Source organism: Dipodomys spectabilis, unplaced genomic scaffold (genome assembly GCF_019054845.1).
Source record: "Dipodomys spectabilis isolate Male_0828 unplaced genomic scaffold, ASM1905484v1 ptg000136l, whole genome shotgun sequence".
NCBI lineage: Eukaryota > Metazoa > Chordata > Mammalia > Rodentia > Heteromyidae > Dipodomys > Dipodomys spectabilis.
Window position 1 is genome coordinate 12,451,122 of NW_024870813.1, and position 15,568 is coordinate 12,466,689.

The following is a 15,568-nucleotide window of genomic DNA, read 5'->3' on the forward strand; positions in this document are numbered from 1 at the left end:
TTCCTTTCTGTAAAATCAGGAGTTATTAAGAGTAAGTGAGTTATTGCTTCTTAATTGCTTAGAACAGTACCTAACATTTTTGTAAAAATATATGTCTTCTGCAGACTTATTTAGTATTTAGTCTTATTATTTGACACACAGTAAGCTTTCAATGTACATAGTATTGGGTATATAGAAGGGTGGGTGATGTATGGAAATGAGAGAATATGTTGGTGCAAAAAAAAAAAAAATGGGGCTATGACACGAAAGTTCTCCTATACTGCTAAACCCTGACTTTGATCCTCAGTGCCACAAGGGAGCAAAAGACTCGGTAGTTTAATTACATATAATTTATATAATATACATAGAATATATAGTACATAGTATATAAACTATATATATAGGTAGAGAGAGAGAGAGAGAGAGAGTTTATTTCTGTTGTGCTCAGAGGTAGATGAGTATTTTTTTGTTTTAACTAAGATCTCTCTGTGTTGCCCAGACTGCTCTCAAATTCGTGATTCTTCTGCTTCAGCCTCCTATGTACTGGGATTAAAGACATAATCAGCTGGTGTGCCACCACAACCAAAAAGAGAAATAATTTATATAATTTTATTTTTGTTGTTGGTGGTGGTAGTGGTCATGGGGCTTAAACTGTGCGCTGTCTCTGAGCTCTTTTGCTCAAGGCTAGTGCTCTACCACTTTGAGCCACAGTGTCACTTCCAGTTTTTGAGTGGTTAATTGGAGATTAGAGTCTCCTGGGGACTTTTCTGCCCAGGCTCACTTTGAACCACAGTCATCAGATGTCAGTCTTCTGAGTAGCTAGGATTATAGGTGTAAGTCACCAGCGCCTGGCTAATTTTCTTTCTCTTAAGTTTATATATAACATGATACATGTTATATGTACATTTCAAACAAGTATATATTGTGCTATTATTTGGTGGAGTGCTTTATAAATTAATTAGGTTAAGTTGGCTAACACTGTGGTTCATGTCTTTTTTATCCTTACTGTTCTACTTGTCCTGTCAACTACTATACTGTAGTTGTTGATTTGTCTGTTCATCATTTCAGTACTTAGAAGTAAGCAGTTCCTTTTCCCAAGTAAAATGAACACATTTATTTTTCCTAAGTGGGAACCATATCAAGCACAGTAAAGAATAAGCAATGAAAATAAATGAACAACAAAAAATTGTTACAGCCCTGAGTAATTTTTAATGTAATTCAGTTCAGTATTGTATCTTCATTTGAAACATGAGCTGAATTAATTCTAATATCAAAATAAACTGGGAACTTTTTCCATTTCTCAAGCTGATTTTGGAACCAGATCTACATTCTGCCTTGCTCTCTAGCCTCAGTTTTTAAGTCAAGTCTTCTCTGATATCAGTGCCAGGATAGTCGTTTATGCCCTATCTTAGCCTCCTGAGTCTCTAGGATTATAGGCATGAGCCACCACAACCTGCTATTCATGTGCTTTCTTTAATGTACTAAGAGACATATAACAAAATTGACTATCTTTTTAAGCGTGGGAAATTTTTAGTAAATGAAAAGATTAGCTTTTCTTGAGTTATGGTTGTAAAAACATGTTGAGACAAATCTGTAAGTGTAAATCAAAATTACAATATTATAAACAGATAGCTTTCACAGAAAAAATTAGCTGTCTTAATCATTTTTAAGTATATACTTCAGTCATGTCAGATATGTTCACATCATTGTGACAGATCTAAACTTCATCTTGCAAAATGAATTGCTATACTAATGACGTACTAAAAACTAAATACTCTTCTCTCTCCCATCCATTTCCAGATCTTTCTTTACCTCCCTAAACTGTATCTCCTTACCTATTAAACAATAACTCATCAATTCCATCTCCACCCTCCCTGGCAGGCACCATTCTACTTTGTTTCTATTCATTTAATAACTCCAGGTAACTCATGAAAGTGGAATATAGTGTTTGTCTTTTTTGTGACTGGCTTATTTCACTTAACATCCTCCCTCACTCAAATCCTTACTATTCATCCTTATAGCCTGTGATAAGATTTCTTTTCTTTTCTTTTTTGTCATGGTAGGGCTTGAACTCAGGGCATAGGTGCTACCCCTGAACTTCTTCACTCAAGGCTAGTGCTCTACCACTTTGAGCCATAGCGCCACTTCTAGTTTTCTGGGAGCTAATTGAAGATAAGGCTCATAGGCTTTTTCTGCCTCCTCAGTAGCTAGGATTACAGGTGTGAGCCACCAGTGCTCTGCCTGTATTTCTGGTTTTGTTTGTTTGGTTTGGGGTTTTTTTTGAGGAACTTCTTCATGAAAAATGTTTACATTTTTGGGCAATACTACGGTTTGAATTAAGGGCATCATGTCTTGTTGACTGGCATGATACTTCTAAGCCATGCCTCTAGCATTTCATGTAGAATTTTCTTACAGATTTTATTGTAAGTTGTTTCTGTGAGTGCTTGTGTGGTTAATATGATGGACTTTCATGTTTAATCTAGATTTCTCTTTTGCATATTAGGGCTCATGCAGAATCACCATCATGTGTAAACAATCTAAAGACTGACATTGGTGATAAAGGAAAGAATAAAGATGAAGGGGAAGTTTGTAACCAAGAAAAAAAGGCTTCAGATAATGGTGTTGAGCCATATTCAGAAGAGAAAAAGAAGAAACGTTCTGGATTCAGAGACAGAAAAGTATGAAACAAAATCTTATATACTAATCAAAACTATATAATTTTACTGTAGAATGCAGTAGACTCTCCTTCAGTATGGATTTCAAATGGTTCATATACATTTGTAAATTATTTACCTCATTTTCCATAATGTTCTAGAGTTCAGCAAAATTCACAAGACTCCTTTTTCAGCCCATCTTTAGGGATGGTGGTAGAAGCCTGCCATCCTAAATTACATGGGAGGCTGAGATTGGGAGGAACATGGATTTAAGCCAGTCTGCAGAAAAGTTCTCGACTTCCTCACAATAGAAAGAACCTTGGTGGGGCTGGGAAGGTAGCTCAGTGGTAGAGTGCTTGCCTTGCATGCATGAGGCCCTGGGTTCGATTCCTCAGCACCACATAAGAAAAAAGAAAAAAGCTGGAAGTGACGCTGTGGCTCAAGTGGTAGAGTGCTAGCCTTGAGCTGAAGAGCTGAGGGACAGCGCCCAGGCCCAGAGTTCAGGCCCCACTACTGGACTCAAAAAAAAATTAAATATTAATGAGCTGCTTTATGGACATAGAACTGGTGCAGATTTTTTAGGTTTTATTGCCTTGACACATTTTCCATATATATAATATATATGTATATATATATTACATGATTGTTGACTGTCCAACATGTTAAATTATGATATGAGAGAAATTCTTTGCAACAAAATATTATGTGACTGCACAGATTTTTGTGTGTTCCATGTTCAGAGTGGAGAATTGTATGCCAGATGATGGAATGAATTTCATTAACATAGTACACATTTAGCTTAAAATGTAAGTCATACTTGATTTTGTAGCTCTTTGAACATTTGCTTGTGTGTTCCCCAACTCTGTTTCTAAATATGCCATATGTAAAGGATCACTTTGCTTAATTCTATAATTTAAAGTCTATTGCTTAAGACCTGTTAGTAATTGTTTCCATGATATATAATTCTGTTTTTCTGTGCCATCATTTAATATACTTTGTCTTTGAAGGCCTGCTTACTACTCAGATCTTTGGAATCTGGTCTGTTTTATTTTAGGATCCAGGAAATTTCATAGAAGTAAGAGCTATAAAGTTAGCCCTCACCCCTTTTTTATTTTGTTGGTTTTTTTTTTTTTTTGAGGGAGGAGGTTGGGTTTTTTTTGTTGTTGTTGTTGTTTGGTTTCTGTTTTCTTTTATTTTTTTTAGACTGAGACCTGAAATGTATCCCAAACTGGCGTGGAACTCATTATATAGCCCAGAGTAGTATCAAAATTTGAGATCCTCTTGCCTGTGCCTCCTAAGTGCTAGGATTACAGATATATACCATCATATCTGGCAAGTCAATCACTTTTTAAAAATTTGCTATTTAAAACTTTAGAAGCTAGTATATGTATGACATTGTATTCTGTTACTAGGACCTTTTAAATTCCCTTAATGACATCTTTCAATTTTACAAACTTTCAACTCTTAAAAAAATGACAAAGTTTTTTTAAAAAGAGTGTAAATAAAGGGTACATGAGCATTACTTCAACTGGAATATGAGTGGTATATCACAAGGGAGAAATTAAATTTTTTTAAAAATCATTGTTATTTGTAATATAAAATCCAATTATAAAAAAAGACAGTAATATTTTCTCAAATAGGATGAAGAATATTAGTATATGAGACTTGGTAAATACTGATGATTATATTATTTTAGTATTGTATATTATAATAACACTCTAAATTTCTAATTTTAGGTGATGGAATATGAGAATAGGATTCGAGCCTATTCCACACCAGACAAAATCTTCCGATACTTTGCTACCTTGAAAGTAATCAATGAGCCTGGTGAAACAGAAGTGTTTATGACTCCACAAGATTTTGTGCGATCTATAACACCCAATGAAAAACAACCAGAACGTAGGTGCTAAAGTGAAAAATAAGAATTTTTTTTTTGTTATAGACTGTTTTCTTTCCTTCCTTCCTTCCTCCCTGCTTGCCTGCCTGCCTTTCTTTTGCAGTACTGGGAGGTATTAACTTGGCTTCACCCTTGCTAGGTAGACATACTACTGCTGGAGTTATGCCTTCACTCATGCTTTTGCTCTGATTATATTTGAGATAGAGTCTTGCTTTTTGTTCAGACCTGCCACCACTCCCATCTATTGATTGAAATGGGGTCTTGAGAACTTTTTGCCCAGGCAGCCTTAAACTTTGGTCCTTCCAATCAGTACTTCCTGAATACAGGATTACAGGAGTGAGCCATTGGTACCCAGCGATTTTTCTTCTTTCTTTAGATTTTTTAACTTGTTTAGATCTATGCAATAATTTTATTCACTGTATTGAGCAGTGGATGTCAATCATTTGTACTAGGCTTTAAGAGTATAAAAGGAGAGTGTAGAAGGCAGTATGGCAATGCTTAAAGTATAGAGGAGATTGTGCTCTTCTGGCTGAGATTCATTGTCTATGAGAATGTTCCTAAAGCAATGCATCACATATGTGATTGGTATCAAGATCCTATTTAGTTAGGGAAATAAAGACAGTAATAAGCAATTCCAGGAATATGATATTTTTACCATTTATTATTAATTATATAAAATACTGATTTTATTATGACATTTTCATACATGCATGTACTTTGGTCATATTTATGCCCTCACCACCCTCTCTTATCCCTCTTCCTCCTTGCTGCTCCCTGAGATAGTTTCTTTTTTTGGAGGGGGGGGTTCTGGTCATGGGGCCTGAACTCTGGGCCTGGGCGCTGTCCCTCAGCTCTTCAGCTCAAGGCAAGCGCTCTACCACTTGAGCCACAGCGCCACTTCCAGCTTTTTTCTTTTTGCTTATGTGGTGCTGAGGAATCGAACCCAGGGCCTCATGCATGCAAGGCAAGCACTCTACCACTGAGCCACCTTCCCAGCCCTTTGAGATAGTTTCTTATATTCTACTTTCATGTCTTTTTGGTGTTGCTACTGTTTAGATCTATATTTCATAAATGAGAACAATACTTGGATGTCATACGCATGCACATATACAAATACAAATATACATATTACATTTTCTTTATCCATTTATCTGTTGATGGACATCTAGGCTGATTCTATAACTTGGCTCTTGATTATTGGTTAAATGCTGCAAAAATAATCATTGGTGTGTAGGTATCTCTAATATATACTGGCTTTGATTCCTTTATGTATATGCTCAGAAATTGTATAGTTGGGTCATATGGTAGTTCTGTTTTTAGTTATTTGAGAAATCTCCATGCTGATTTCCATAGTAATTTCAGTCAATTATATTCCCACCAACAGTGTATAAGGTTCCTTCCTCATACCAATAGCCATTCTGACTAAGGTGAAATACAATCTCAGTGCAGCTTTGATTTGCATTTTTTTTATGCCTAAGGATGTTGAACATTTCTTTGTATATTTAGTGATCATTTGCACTTCTTTTGAGAACTATGTTGAGTGGTTTTGACTTTATTGATCTGATTATTTGTTCTTTGGATGTTTATATTTGAGTTCTTTCTACATTCTGGACCTTAATCTCTTATCACTTGAATAACTGACAGATTTTCCCTCCTGTTCTATAAACTGTCTCTTCACTCTGGTAGGTATTTCCTTCCATATGCAAGAGTTTTTAATTTGATGCAATGCCATTTGTCAATTTTGGTTTTTTCCCAGAGCTATTGGAGTCCTATTCAGAAAGTCATTAGCTATATCTCTATTTTGAAATGTTTTTCCCTGTGTTTTCCTATAGTAGTTTTGTAGTGCCAGGACTTATATGAAAGTCTTTGATCCATTTTCACATTGAGAGATAGAGACTGAAATGAAGTCTTTTTGCTCAGATTTGCCTCAAACTAAGATCTTCCTGATCTCCACCTCCTGAGTAGTTAGGATTGCAGACATGAGCTATTGAGCCCAGCTAATCTTTATCTTTTCAAGGAATCACTCTTAGTTTTATTGAGCTTTTATATTGTTCTTTCACTATTTCATTAATTCTTGCCCTGATCTTTATTATGTCTTTCTATTTACTAATTTGAGGCTTGGCTTATTTTTACTCTTCAAGTTGTATCATTAGCTTTTTTACTTGAAACTTCTCTGGTTTTTCATGTAAGCACTCAGAGCTATAAACATCCTTCTTAGAAATGTTTCTTATAGATTGTAATAAGTTACATGTTCATTTTCATTTGACTCTGAGATTTTTTTTTTAATTTCTCCCCTGATTTATTCAACCATTCATTGACTGTTCAAAAGTCTATTGTTCAGTTTCCATGTGTTTCTATAGTTTCTGTTGTTCTTATTATTAATTTCTAGTTTCATTCCATTGTGAGATCACAATGGAATAAACTTAGGCACAATAAATTATGAAGCAAGAATTTAGACCAATAAAGATGCTTTGTTATTTGAGCAATAGTGTTTTTATCCCTTTGGAAATAGATTATATATTCTTGAATTTAGTTTTGCAATTATTTACTTAATTTATTCATTTTTGTGGTGCTGAGGATTGACCCAGGCTCTGAAGTACTATACTGTTGAACTGCATCTCCAACTCCATTTTTTAATTATTGGAAGTTTCATTACATAAGTAGAAGAGTTACTAAATGTCTAATATGCCATGTACATTTCTGGTTTTTATGAAAAGCCACCATAATGAATAATTACTTTTCTTGTAAGACAATAACCATAAGGGGCAAACTCTAATATAGTAAAATAAGATTTAATGGGAAACTGGCTTCATTTTCATTTGTTCATTAACAGGAATTCCCACAAATGTTGATGTAGCATAAGTGAAGGATATAATATTCATGTATGAATTGAAATGAAGAGTGAGGCTGGAGGTATTTTTATAGTTTGAATTCTATCGTCAGTTAGCTGGTCTCTAGCCAGTAGTTCATATTTCAATTTTGTTTTTATCATGACTTCACACATACCGTATCCCAGGATACCCAGCAGATCTAAATTTGTAAGTTTTAGTTTTAGAACTGTTCAAAAATAATCATGAAGTAAGACTACATAAAACCCTAAAATTAAACAGTTTTAAAATGAATAGAGAGCTGATAAATTTCAGAGTGAAAAGTTAAGAATACTTCTGTACTGAATACCAAATATATATATGTATGTGTGTGTGTGTGTGTGTATATGTATGTGGATGGATGGATATAGACACACACACATATGTACATGTATATCTTTCTCATAGTTAATCAAGTATCCAGTCAAAAGGGAAAATAGAAGAGGGGGGACCAAGATGGCAACGGAATGGTAGGGAAACACCACAGCTTTCTCCAACCAAAAAGAGAGTTCGAGTTCCAACACTTAACTTCCCCAAGAGACCGACAACAACAAAAAGATGAACACCCAGAGAAAAACAGGAGGCAGAAAAAAAACAAAAAAGAAAGAAAAGGAAGAATTTCAGAACAGAGAAGCATGAAGACCCCTCCCCCAACCTTTACTGGTTGCACAGCAATGCACCCAGCTGCAGCCAGCCGCACCCGGCAGGGGCTGCTGGAGTCCCCAGAGGCACAGGGGGTCGTCTGCAGATCACCCATGCAAAAGACCCCTGAGGACCCGCTGATCGTGACGAACAGAGAAACCTCTGAGCCAGTCCCTGCACAAAGATCCCATCCCTACTCCTCACTCTCTGAGCAGAGGGGCTCCATCCTGACAAAGCCACTCAGCCCCATGGCGGGAACCCCAGAACTACACGGGTCACCCACAGAACGCCAGAGCAGAAGACCTGCAAGGTACTGGTGCTGACCCGGAGAGCACACACAGAGACAAACTCCAGCGCTCAGAACCTGCACGGAGACCGCTCCCCCACCCCTTACCCAGAGGCTGGAGGCCAGAGGCCCATCCCATGGTGCCGACCCAAATAGCATCAACAGAGGCAGAGACAGAGGAGAAACACACAGAGCCACCACCACCCGGCCCAGCTCGCAAGCATCCCAACTGAACTCTGATGGCAGCTGCAACCAGTGACCTACATCACACAGAAACAGCAACTAGCTCCAGGGTGAGTACCCCGCAGGTATCCCTCCTCAAGGGAGACCAGAGCTGGTGGGAACCCCCCAGACCTTGACCCAGACTCCTACCCCAACACCTGGACTACACTACCCACTAAAACTGGGAACTGTTTGAGAGCTTCACCAGCCTGTGGAGCACATCCAACCAGCCAGGCTAGATCAAGAGTGCCCCTGGAAGGGAGCTTAAAAACCCAAGTCAGGAACATCGCCCGTGGGTCACAACAGCCAACAGTGGAAGAAACTTGAACTGTGTGCTCCAGGCTGTGCAACCCAGGTGGGATACACAGCAGCACAGGTCCAACTGGAGTTCCCCAGGCCGGGAACTAGGAGCCAGGACCAGGCCAGGACTGGTGCCTGAGCAACACAACCAACTCATCCCGATTGAAGTCAGAAGCTGAGCATACATCTCAGCAGAGGGGAGAAAACAGGGAATTGCACCCCCTGGGAATCATGCCTGTGACAGCAAAAGACCTGGGTGTCCAGGGCAAGAGAACCAGAAGCCCAAACCCCACCAGAACCCGACCCATATATCCCAGGCTGGGAATTGGACACCTCAGGCCACCAGCACCTGCAGCACCTGATAATAGTCAGGAGCTCAGGCTGGTAAGGTGGCTTAGTGGTAGAGTGCTTGCCTCGTGTGCATGAGGCCCTGGATCTGATTCCTCAGCACCACATAAGCAGAAGAGACCAGAAGTGGCATTGTGGTTCAAATGGTAGGGTGCCAGCCTTGAGCTAAAGAGCTGAGGGACAGCGCCCAGGCCCAGAGTTCAGGCTCACAACCAGCCAAAAAATAAAAAAAATTAAGGATCCCATAGCAGACTCCAGCAACTGGGAGGGTACATCCAGCACATCCCATCTCACCAAGAGCACCTGTAGGAGTAAACAGGAGCAGTCTAGGCCGCTCAGTCCTTCTAAAGGTGGGAACTGTTAGTGATCTACAGCAGAGAGCCAAGAGCTCTATGTGGGTCAGATCAGCAGCTGGAGGTTGGTCCTTAACAGAACGGAGACCAGGTACAGACTCTCTCCGCCAACCCAGAAACAGCAACCAAGCAAAGACAGACACCTATTGACCAAAACAAAATTTCAGATTAGTCTCCAATAATCCCTGAATCCCCATGTGAAAATCACAGAGAAAAATTACAAGGTTTATCAACACCCAGGATAGCAAGCTACCCCCAAAAGCCAGCAGCCACCTAGGGGAGAGCCCCAGTGGGAGCAAGGCAGGAATGGAAGACAAAAGCTACATCCAAGAGATGCTGGAGGCAATGACTCAAGAATTAAAGTGAGAAATAGACTAGAAATTTAAAGAACACAGGAATGAACTAGCAAAAGAGATGCAGGGTCTCAAATAGGAGGTGCACGCATAAATGGAGGCAGTGCACACCTCACTAAGAAGTGAGATTAGTACAAAAATAGAGGCAGTACACACCTCACTAAGAGGTGAGATTAGTACTTTGAGAGCCAACATCGAATCTATAAAGGAGTCCATTTCCTCCATGCAAACCACAGTGGAAGCCATAGTTAACAGAGTGAATGAAATGGAATTGAGAGTGTCAGATACAGAAGACAGAATGCACCAACTGGACCAAAAAGTCACAGACAGGGAAAAATCATTTAAGTTATGCCAAAGGGCAATCCAAGAGCAAGTGGATATTGCCAAGAAATTTAACCTTCATATAATTGAAGTGGACAAAGGCGAGGAATATCAAAGCAAAGTAGTGCAACACCTATTCAACAAGATTATCAATGAAAATTTCCCCCATCTTAAAAAAGAACATCTTACCTACATAACAGAAGCATATAGAACACCTAACAAGCAGGATCCCAAGAGAAACACTGCTAGACACATTATAGTAAAAATGATAGAGCTGAATAATAAGGAAACAATCTTACCTGCAGCAAAAATGAAGTAGCTATACTACAATGGGAAAAAAATTAAAATCACTGAAGATCTCTATACAACACCGAATGCAAGAAAGGCCTGGGAAAGTACCATCCGAGCCCTGAGAACCAATAACTGCCAGCCCAGACTGGTATACCCAGCAAAGCTAGCATTCACATTCAAAGGAGAAATGAAAATTTTTAATAGTAAAGAAAAACTAAATGAATTCATAGACAATAAGCCAGCATTACAAAGAATACTAAGAGGGGGAACACAACCTGAAGAAAGCATCCAGGAACAGGGACCTGCACCAGACAGGTATTAATAGAAGTCTAACTTAGTAAGCACAGGAGGAAAGGAAAGAAGAAAACCTTAGGAAAACAGGGAATGACTGGGACCACAATACATCTCTCTATAATAACCTTAAATATTAACAGACTTAATTCACCAATCAAAAGAAAAAGAACTGCAGATTGGATCAGAAAACATCACCCATCCATCTGTTGCCTTCAGGAGACCTACCTCTCAGCCAAACAAACAAACAAACAAACTCAGAGTGAAGAGTTGGAAAAGGATCTACCAATCAAATGCCCCCAGTAAGAAAGCAGGAGTAGCTATCCTGATATCGGACAAAATAAACTTCATTAAAATCAATCCAAAAAAGACAAGGAAGGACACTACATATTAATACAGGGAACAATCCAAGAGGAGGATATTACCATTATCAATTTATACTCCCCAAACATTGGAGCACCCAAATATGTTAAGCAAATACTCTCAAACTTACAAAATAAAATAGATACAAATACAATAATAGTAGGAGACTTTAATACCCCACTCTCACCAAAGGACAGGTCTACCAACCAGAGGATTGGCAAAGAAGCTATCGAATTAAGTGAGGCCATACTTCAAGTGGAACTGACATCTACCAAGTATTTCACCCTAAAACAACACAGTACATGTTCCTCTCAGCAGTTCATGGAACTTTCTCCAAAACAGACCATATCATAGTTTATGCAAGGAGCTTAAGCAAATACAAGGGGATTGACATAATCTCCTGTATCCCATCCCATCACAGTGGAATCAAGCTAGCTCTCAATAACAAAGCATACCACAGAAATTACTCAATTACATGGAAATTGAACAGCACACTTCTAAGCAACACCTGGGTAACAGAAGAAATTAGAGAAGAAATTAAAAGTTCCTACAATTCAATGAAAATGAGGACACATCACAAAGAAACTTGTGGGACACAGCAAAAGCAGTCCTGAGGGGCAAATTTATCACCCTCAGTACCCATGTCAAGAAAATAGAGACAGACCAAGTAAATAATCTCATGCTGCAATTAAAACAGCTAGAAAAACATGAAAAAATGGAACCTAAAGTTACCAGACAGAGCCAGATAATCAAATTAAGAGCGGAAATTAATGAGATAGAGAATAGGAAAATTATAGATAAAATTAATAAAACAAAAAGCTGGTTCTTTGAAAAAATAAGTAAAATTGATAGACCTTTGGCAAGAATAATTAAGAAGAGAGGAAACCCAAATTAACAAGATCAGGGATGCCATGGGAAAAATCACAACAAATACCCAAGACATCCAAACAATTATAAAGAAATATTTTCAAAAGTTATACTCTCTAAAGAAAGAATACCTAACAGAAAAGGATGCATTTTTGGAGAAATACAAGTTACCCAAACTGTGCAAAGAAGAAGCAAATCAATTAAATAAGCCAATATCTTAAAATGAGATACAGAAAGCAATCAGAAGTCTTCCAACAAGGAAAAGCCCAGGACCAGATTGATTCACAACGGAATTCTATAGGATTTTTAAAGAAGAACTAATACCCATACTCCTCAAGCTCTTCAGCAAAGTAGAAAAAGAGGGAGCTATCCCAAACTCATTCTATGATGCCAGTATCACACTCATCCCCAAACCAGGCAAAAACCCAACAAAATAAGAGAACTACAGAAACACATAAAAAAAAAAATCAAACACTACGACCAGGTAGGCTTCATCCCAGAGATCCAGGGATAGTTTAACATACGTAAGTTGATAAATATAATCCAACACATTAACAGATCCAAGGTCAAGAACTACATGATTATCTCCACTGATGCAGAAAAGGCTTTTGATAAGATACAACATTCATTCATGTTAAAAGCTCTGGAAAAAATAGGAATAGAAGCAACATTCCTTAAAACAATAAAAGCCATATATGACAGACAAATAGCCTATATTATATTTAATGGGAAAAAACTACAACCAATTCTCCTAAAATCAGGAACAAGGTAAAGATGCCCACTGTCTCCACCTCTCTTCAATATAGTCCTGGAATTCTTAGCCAGGGCAATAAGGCAAGAAAAAGACATTAAAGGGATGTGCATAGGGAAAGGAGAAGATAAACTATCTCTTTGGGCAAATAACATGATACTATACCTTCATGATCCCACAAACTCCATCCCCAAACTCTTTGAAATTTTTATAAATCACTTCAGCAAAGTAGCAGGATACAAAATCAACCCACAGAAATTAGTTGCCTTCCTGTACACTGACAATGTACAAGCATGGAGGGAAATAAAGGAAGCAACCCCATTCACAATAACCCCCCAAAATAAAATATTTAGGAATTAACCAAAGATGTAAAAGAACTATTTAATGAAAACTATAAAAGCTTAAAGAAAGAAATTACAGAAGACACTAGGAAATGGAAAGACCTTACATGATCTTGGCTAGGCAGATTTAATATAGTGAAAATGGCAATACTGCCAAAATTAATATACAAATTCAATGCAATTCCTATAAAAATCCCAATAATGTACATTTCTGAAATACAGTCCAAAAAGTCATATGGAACAACAAAAGACCTAGAATAGCCAAAACAATTCTAGGCAAAAAAGACAACATGGGAGGGATCTCCATGCCAGACTTCAAACTCTACTATAGAGCCATAATAACAAAGACAGCATGGACTGGCACAAAAAACAGACCGGAAGACCAATGGAATAGAATAGAAGATCCAGAAATAAAACCACATGCCTAAAGTCAGGTGATATTTGCCAAAGGAGCCAAAGACATGCAGTGGAAGAAACACAGCCTCTTCTACTGGTGCTGGGAAAACTGGTGGCCACATGCAGAAAACTAAAAGTGGACCCCAGCCTATATCATCATTCACCAGCATCAACTCAACATGTATTAAAGACCTTAACATGAAACCTGAATCTCTGAAAGTACTGCAGGACAGAGTAGGAAGAGACACTTGAACTTATAGGTACAGACAGGAACTTCCTGAACAGAGTCCCAGGGTCACAACCAATTGGAGAGAGACTAGACGAATGAGACTACCTTAAAACAAAAAGTTTCTGCACAGCTAAAGCTATAGCAACCAAGATAGAAAGACAGCCAACTAACTGGGAAAAAATATTTACCAGCAATATATCAGACAAGGGGTTAATATCCAGTATATATAGGGAACTCAAGAAACTAATCCCTCCCAAACCTAACAAACCAGTTACTAAATGGGCAAGGAAATTAAAGAGAGACTTCTCAGAAGAAGAGATAAAAATGGCAAAGAAACACATGAGGAAATGTTCACTATCCCTGGTTCTGAAGGAAATGCAAATAAAGACAACCCTGACATACCACCTTACCCTAGTCAGAATGGCCCATATCCACAAGTCAGCCAACGACAAATGCTGGAGGGGATGCGGAGAAAGAGGAACCCTATTACACTGCTGGTGGGAATGTACACTTATACAACCACTTTGGAAAGCAGTCTGGAGGGTCCTCAGAAAGGTAAATATTGGCCTCTCTTATAACCCAGTCATACCACTTCTAAGCATCTATCCTGAACAACAGGAGCCAGTATACAAGGACACATGTACCTCCATATTTATTGCAGCACTGTTCACAATAACCAGTATATGGAAACAACCCAGAAGTCCCACCACAGATGAATGGATCCAAAAATTGTGGTATCTATACACAATGGAATATTATGCAGCCATTAGAAATGACAAAATAATGGCATTTGCAGGGAAATGGATGGAGCTAGAAGAAATTATGTTGAGTGAGGTAAGCCAAGAGCAAAGAGACAAACGGCACATGGTCTCCCTGATAAGTGGATGTTAAATCCAAAATGTAAGGTGATATGACAAAATTAACAAGACTTAAGAAACAAAGGACTTCCACTCATCTGGTCGATTTACTTCTAAATAAACCCCATGCTGCTGATCACATGTATGGTATATATGTGCACACCAGAGGGAAACCAGGAGGATGACACAACTAGCGGGAATCAGGAAAAAACATACAACAGCGGGACCCATCAGCTGCACTGGACATTGATCAAAACAAACTAAGCAACTCAATGGCAGCGATGGGAGGGAGGGAACAAGTGAGAAAGAGGGAACAGCTGATGCTATGCAAAACAAAAGAAATATCATATCACCCAATGTGGAAGAAATAACTATTGCAAAGCTTAAAAAAGGGGGGGGGCAATATTTTGTGTGGCTTGAGTCTCTTTCATCTTTTGTGTGTGTGTGTGTGTGTGTGTGTGTGTGTGTGTGAAATTTCCATTCCTGGTTGTTGTGAGTCAGTCAGACGTTTCCACTCTGGGCTTTGAGTGGCTCTTGCCATTGTAACAACCAGTTCCGCATAGACAGGCAATGATTTAGGAAGCCAGTAGCATGGGAAGCGTTTTCAAAGTTCCAAATAGAAAAACGTGAGCTTTGGTCAGAGCAAAGCATACCCTGTTATAAAGAAGATCTCTATTTCCTTTCCATCATATCTAATTGGCTGACTGTTTTCATCTTGATGTGATTTCATCTAAATGTAAAAAGGGGAAACAGAGATCTTGCTGTGATTTACAATAACCCTTCATACCTTCAAAGATTCTTACCTGGAGTGCTAGTACTTTTACTTAGTGACCCAGATTTTACATTTGCTTATATAGTATAAGAAATGTTGTGGGGCGTTGCCTGGCGCCAGTGGCTCATACCTGTAATCTTAGCTACTGAGGAGGCTGAGATCTGAGGATCACGGTTCAAAGCCAGCCC

The 15,568-nt window shown here is 38.5% G+C and overlaps 1 protein-coding gene across 1 annotated transcript in view; it reads left to right on the forward strand.

Moving 5' to 3' along the window:
* Micu1 (mitochondrial calcium uptake 1) overlaps positions 1–15,568 on the forward strand; it is a 157,139-nt gene that overhangs the window by 24,921 nt on the left and 116,650 nt on the right. Inside the window, exons 3-4 of the mRNA XM_042690321.1 lie at positions 2,483–2,657; positions 4,370–4,532. Of these exons, the coding sequence (XP_042546255.1) occupies positions 2,483–2,657; positions 4,370–4,532 (338 nt within the window). The remainder of the gene's footprint in view (positions 1–2,482; positions 2,658–4,369; positions 4,533–15,568) is intronic.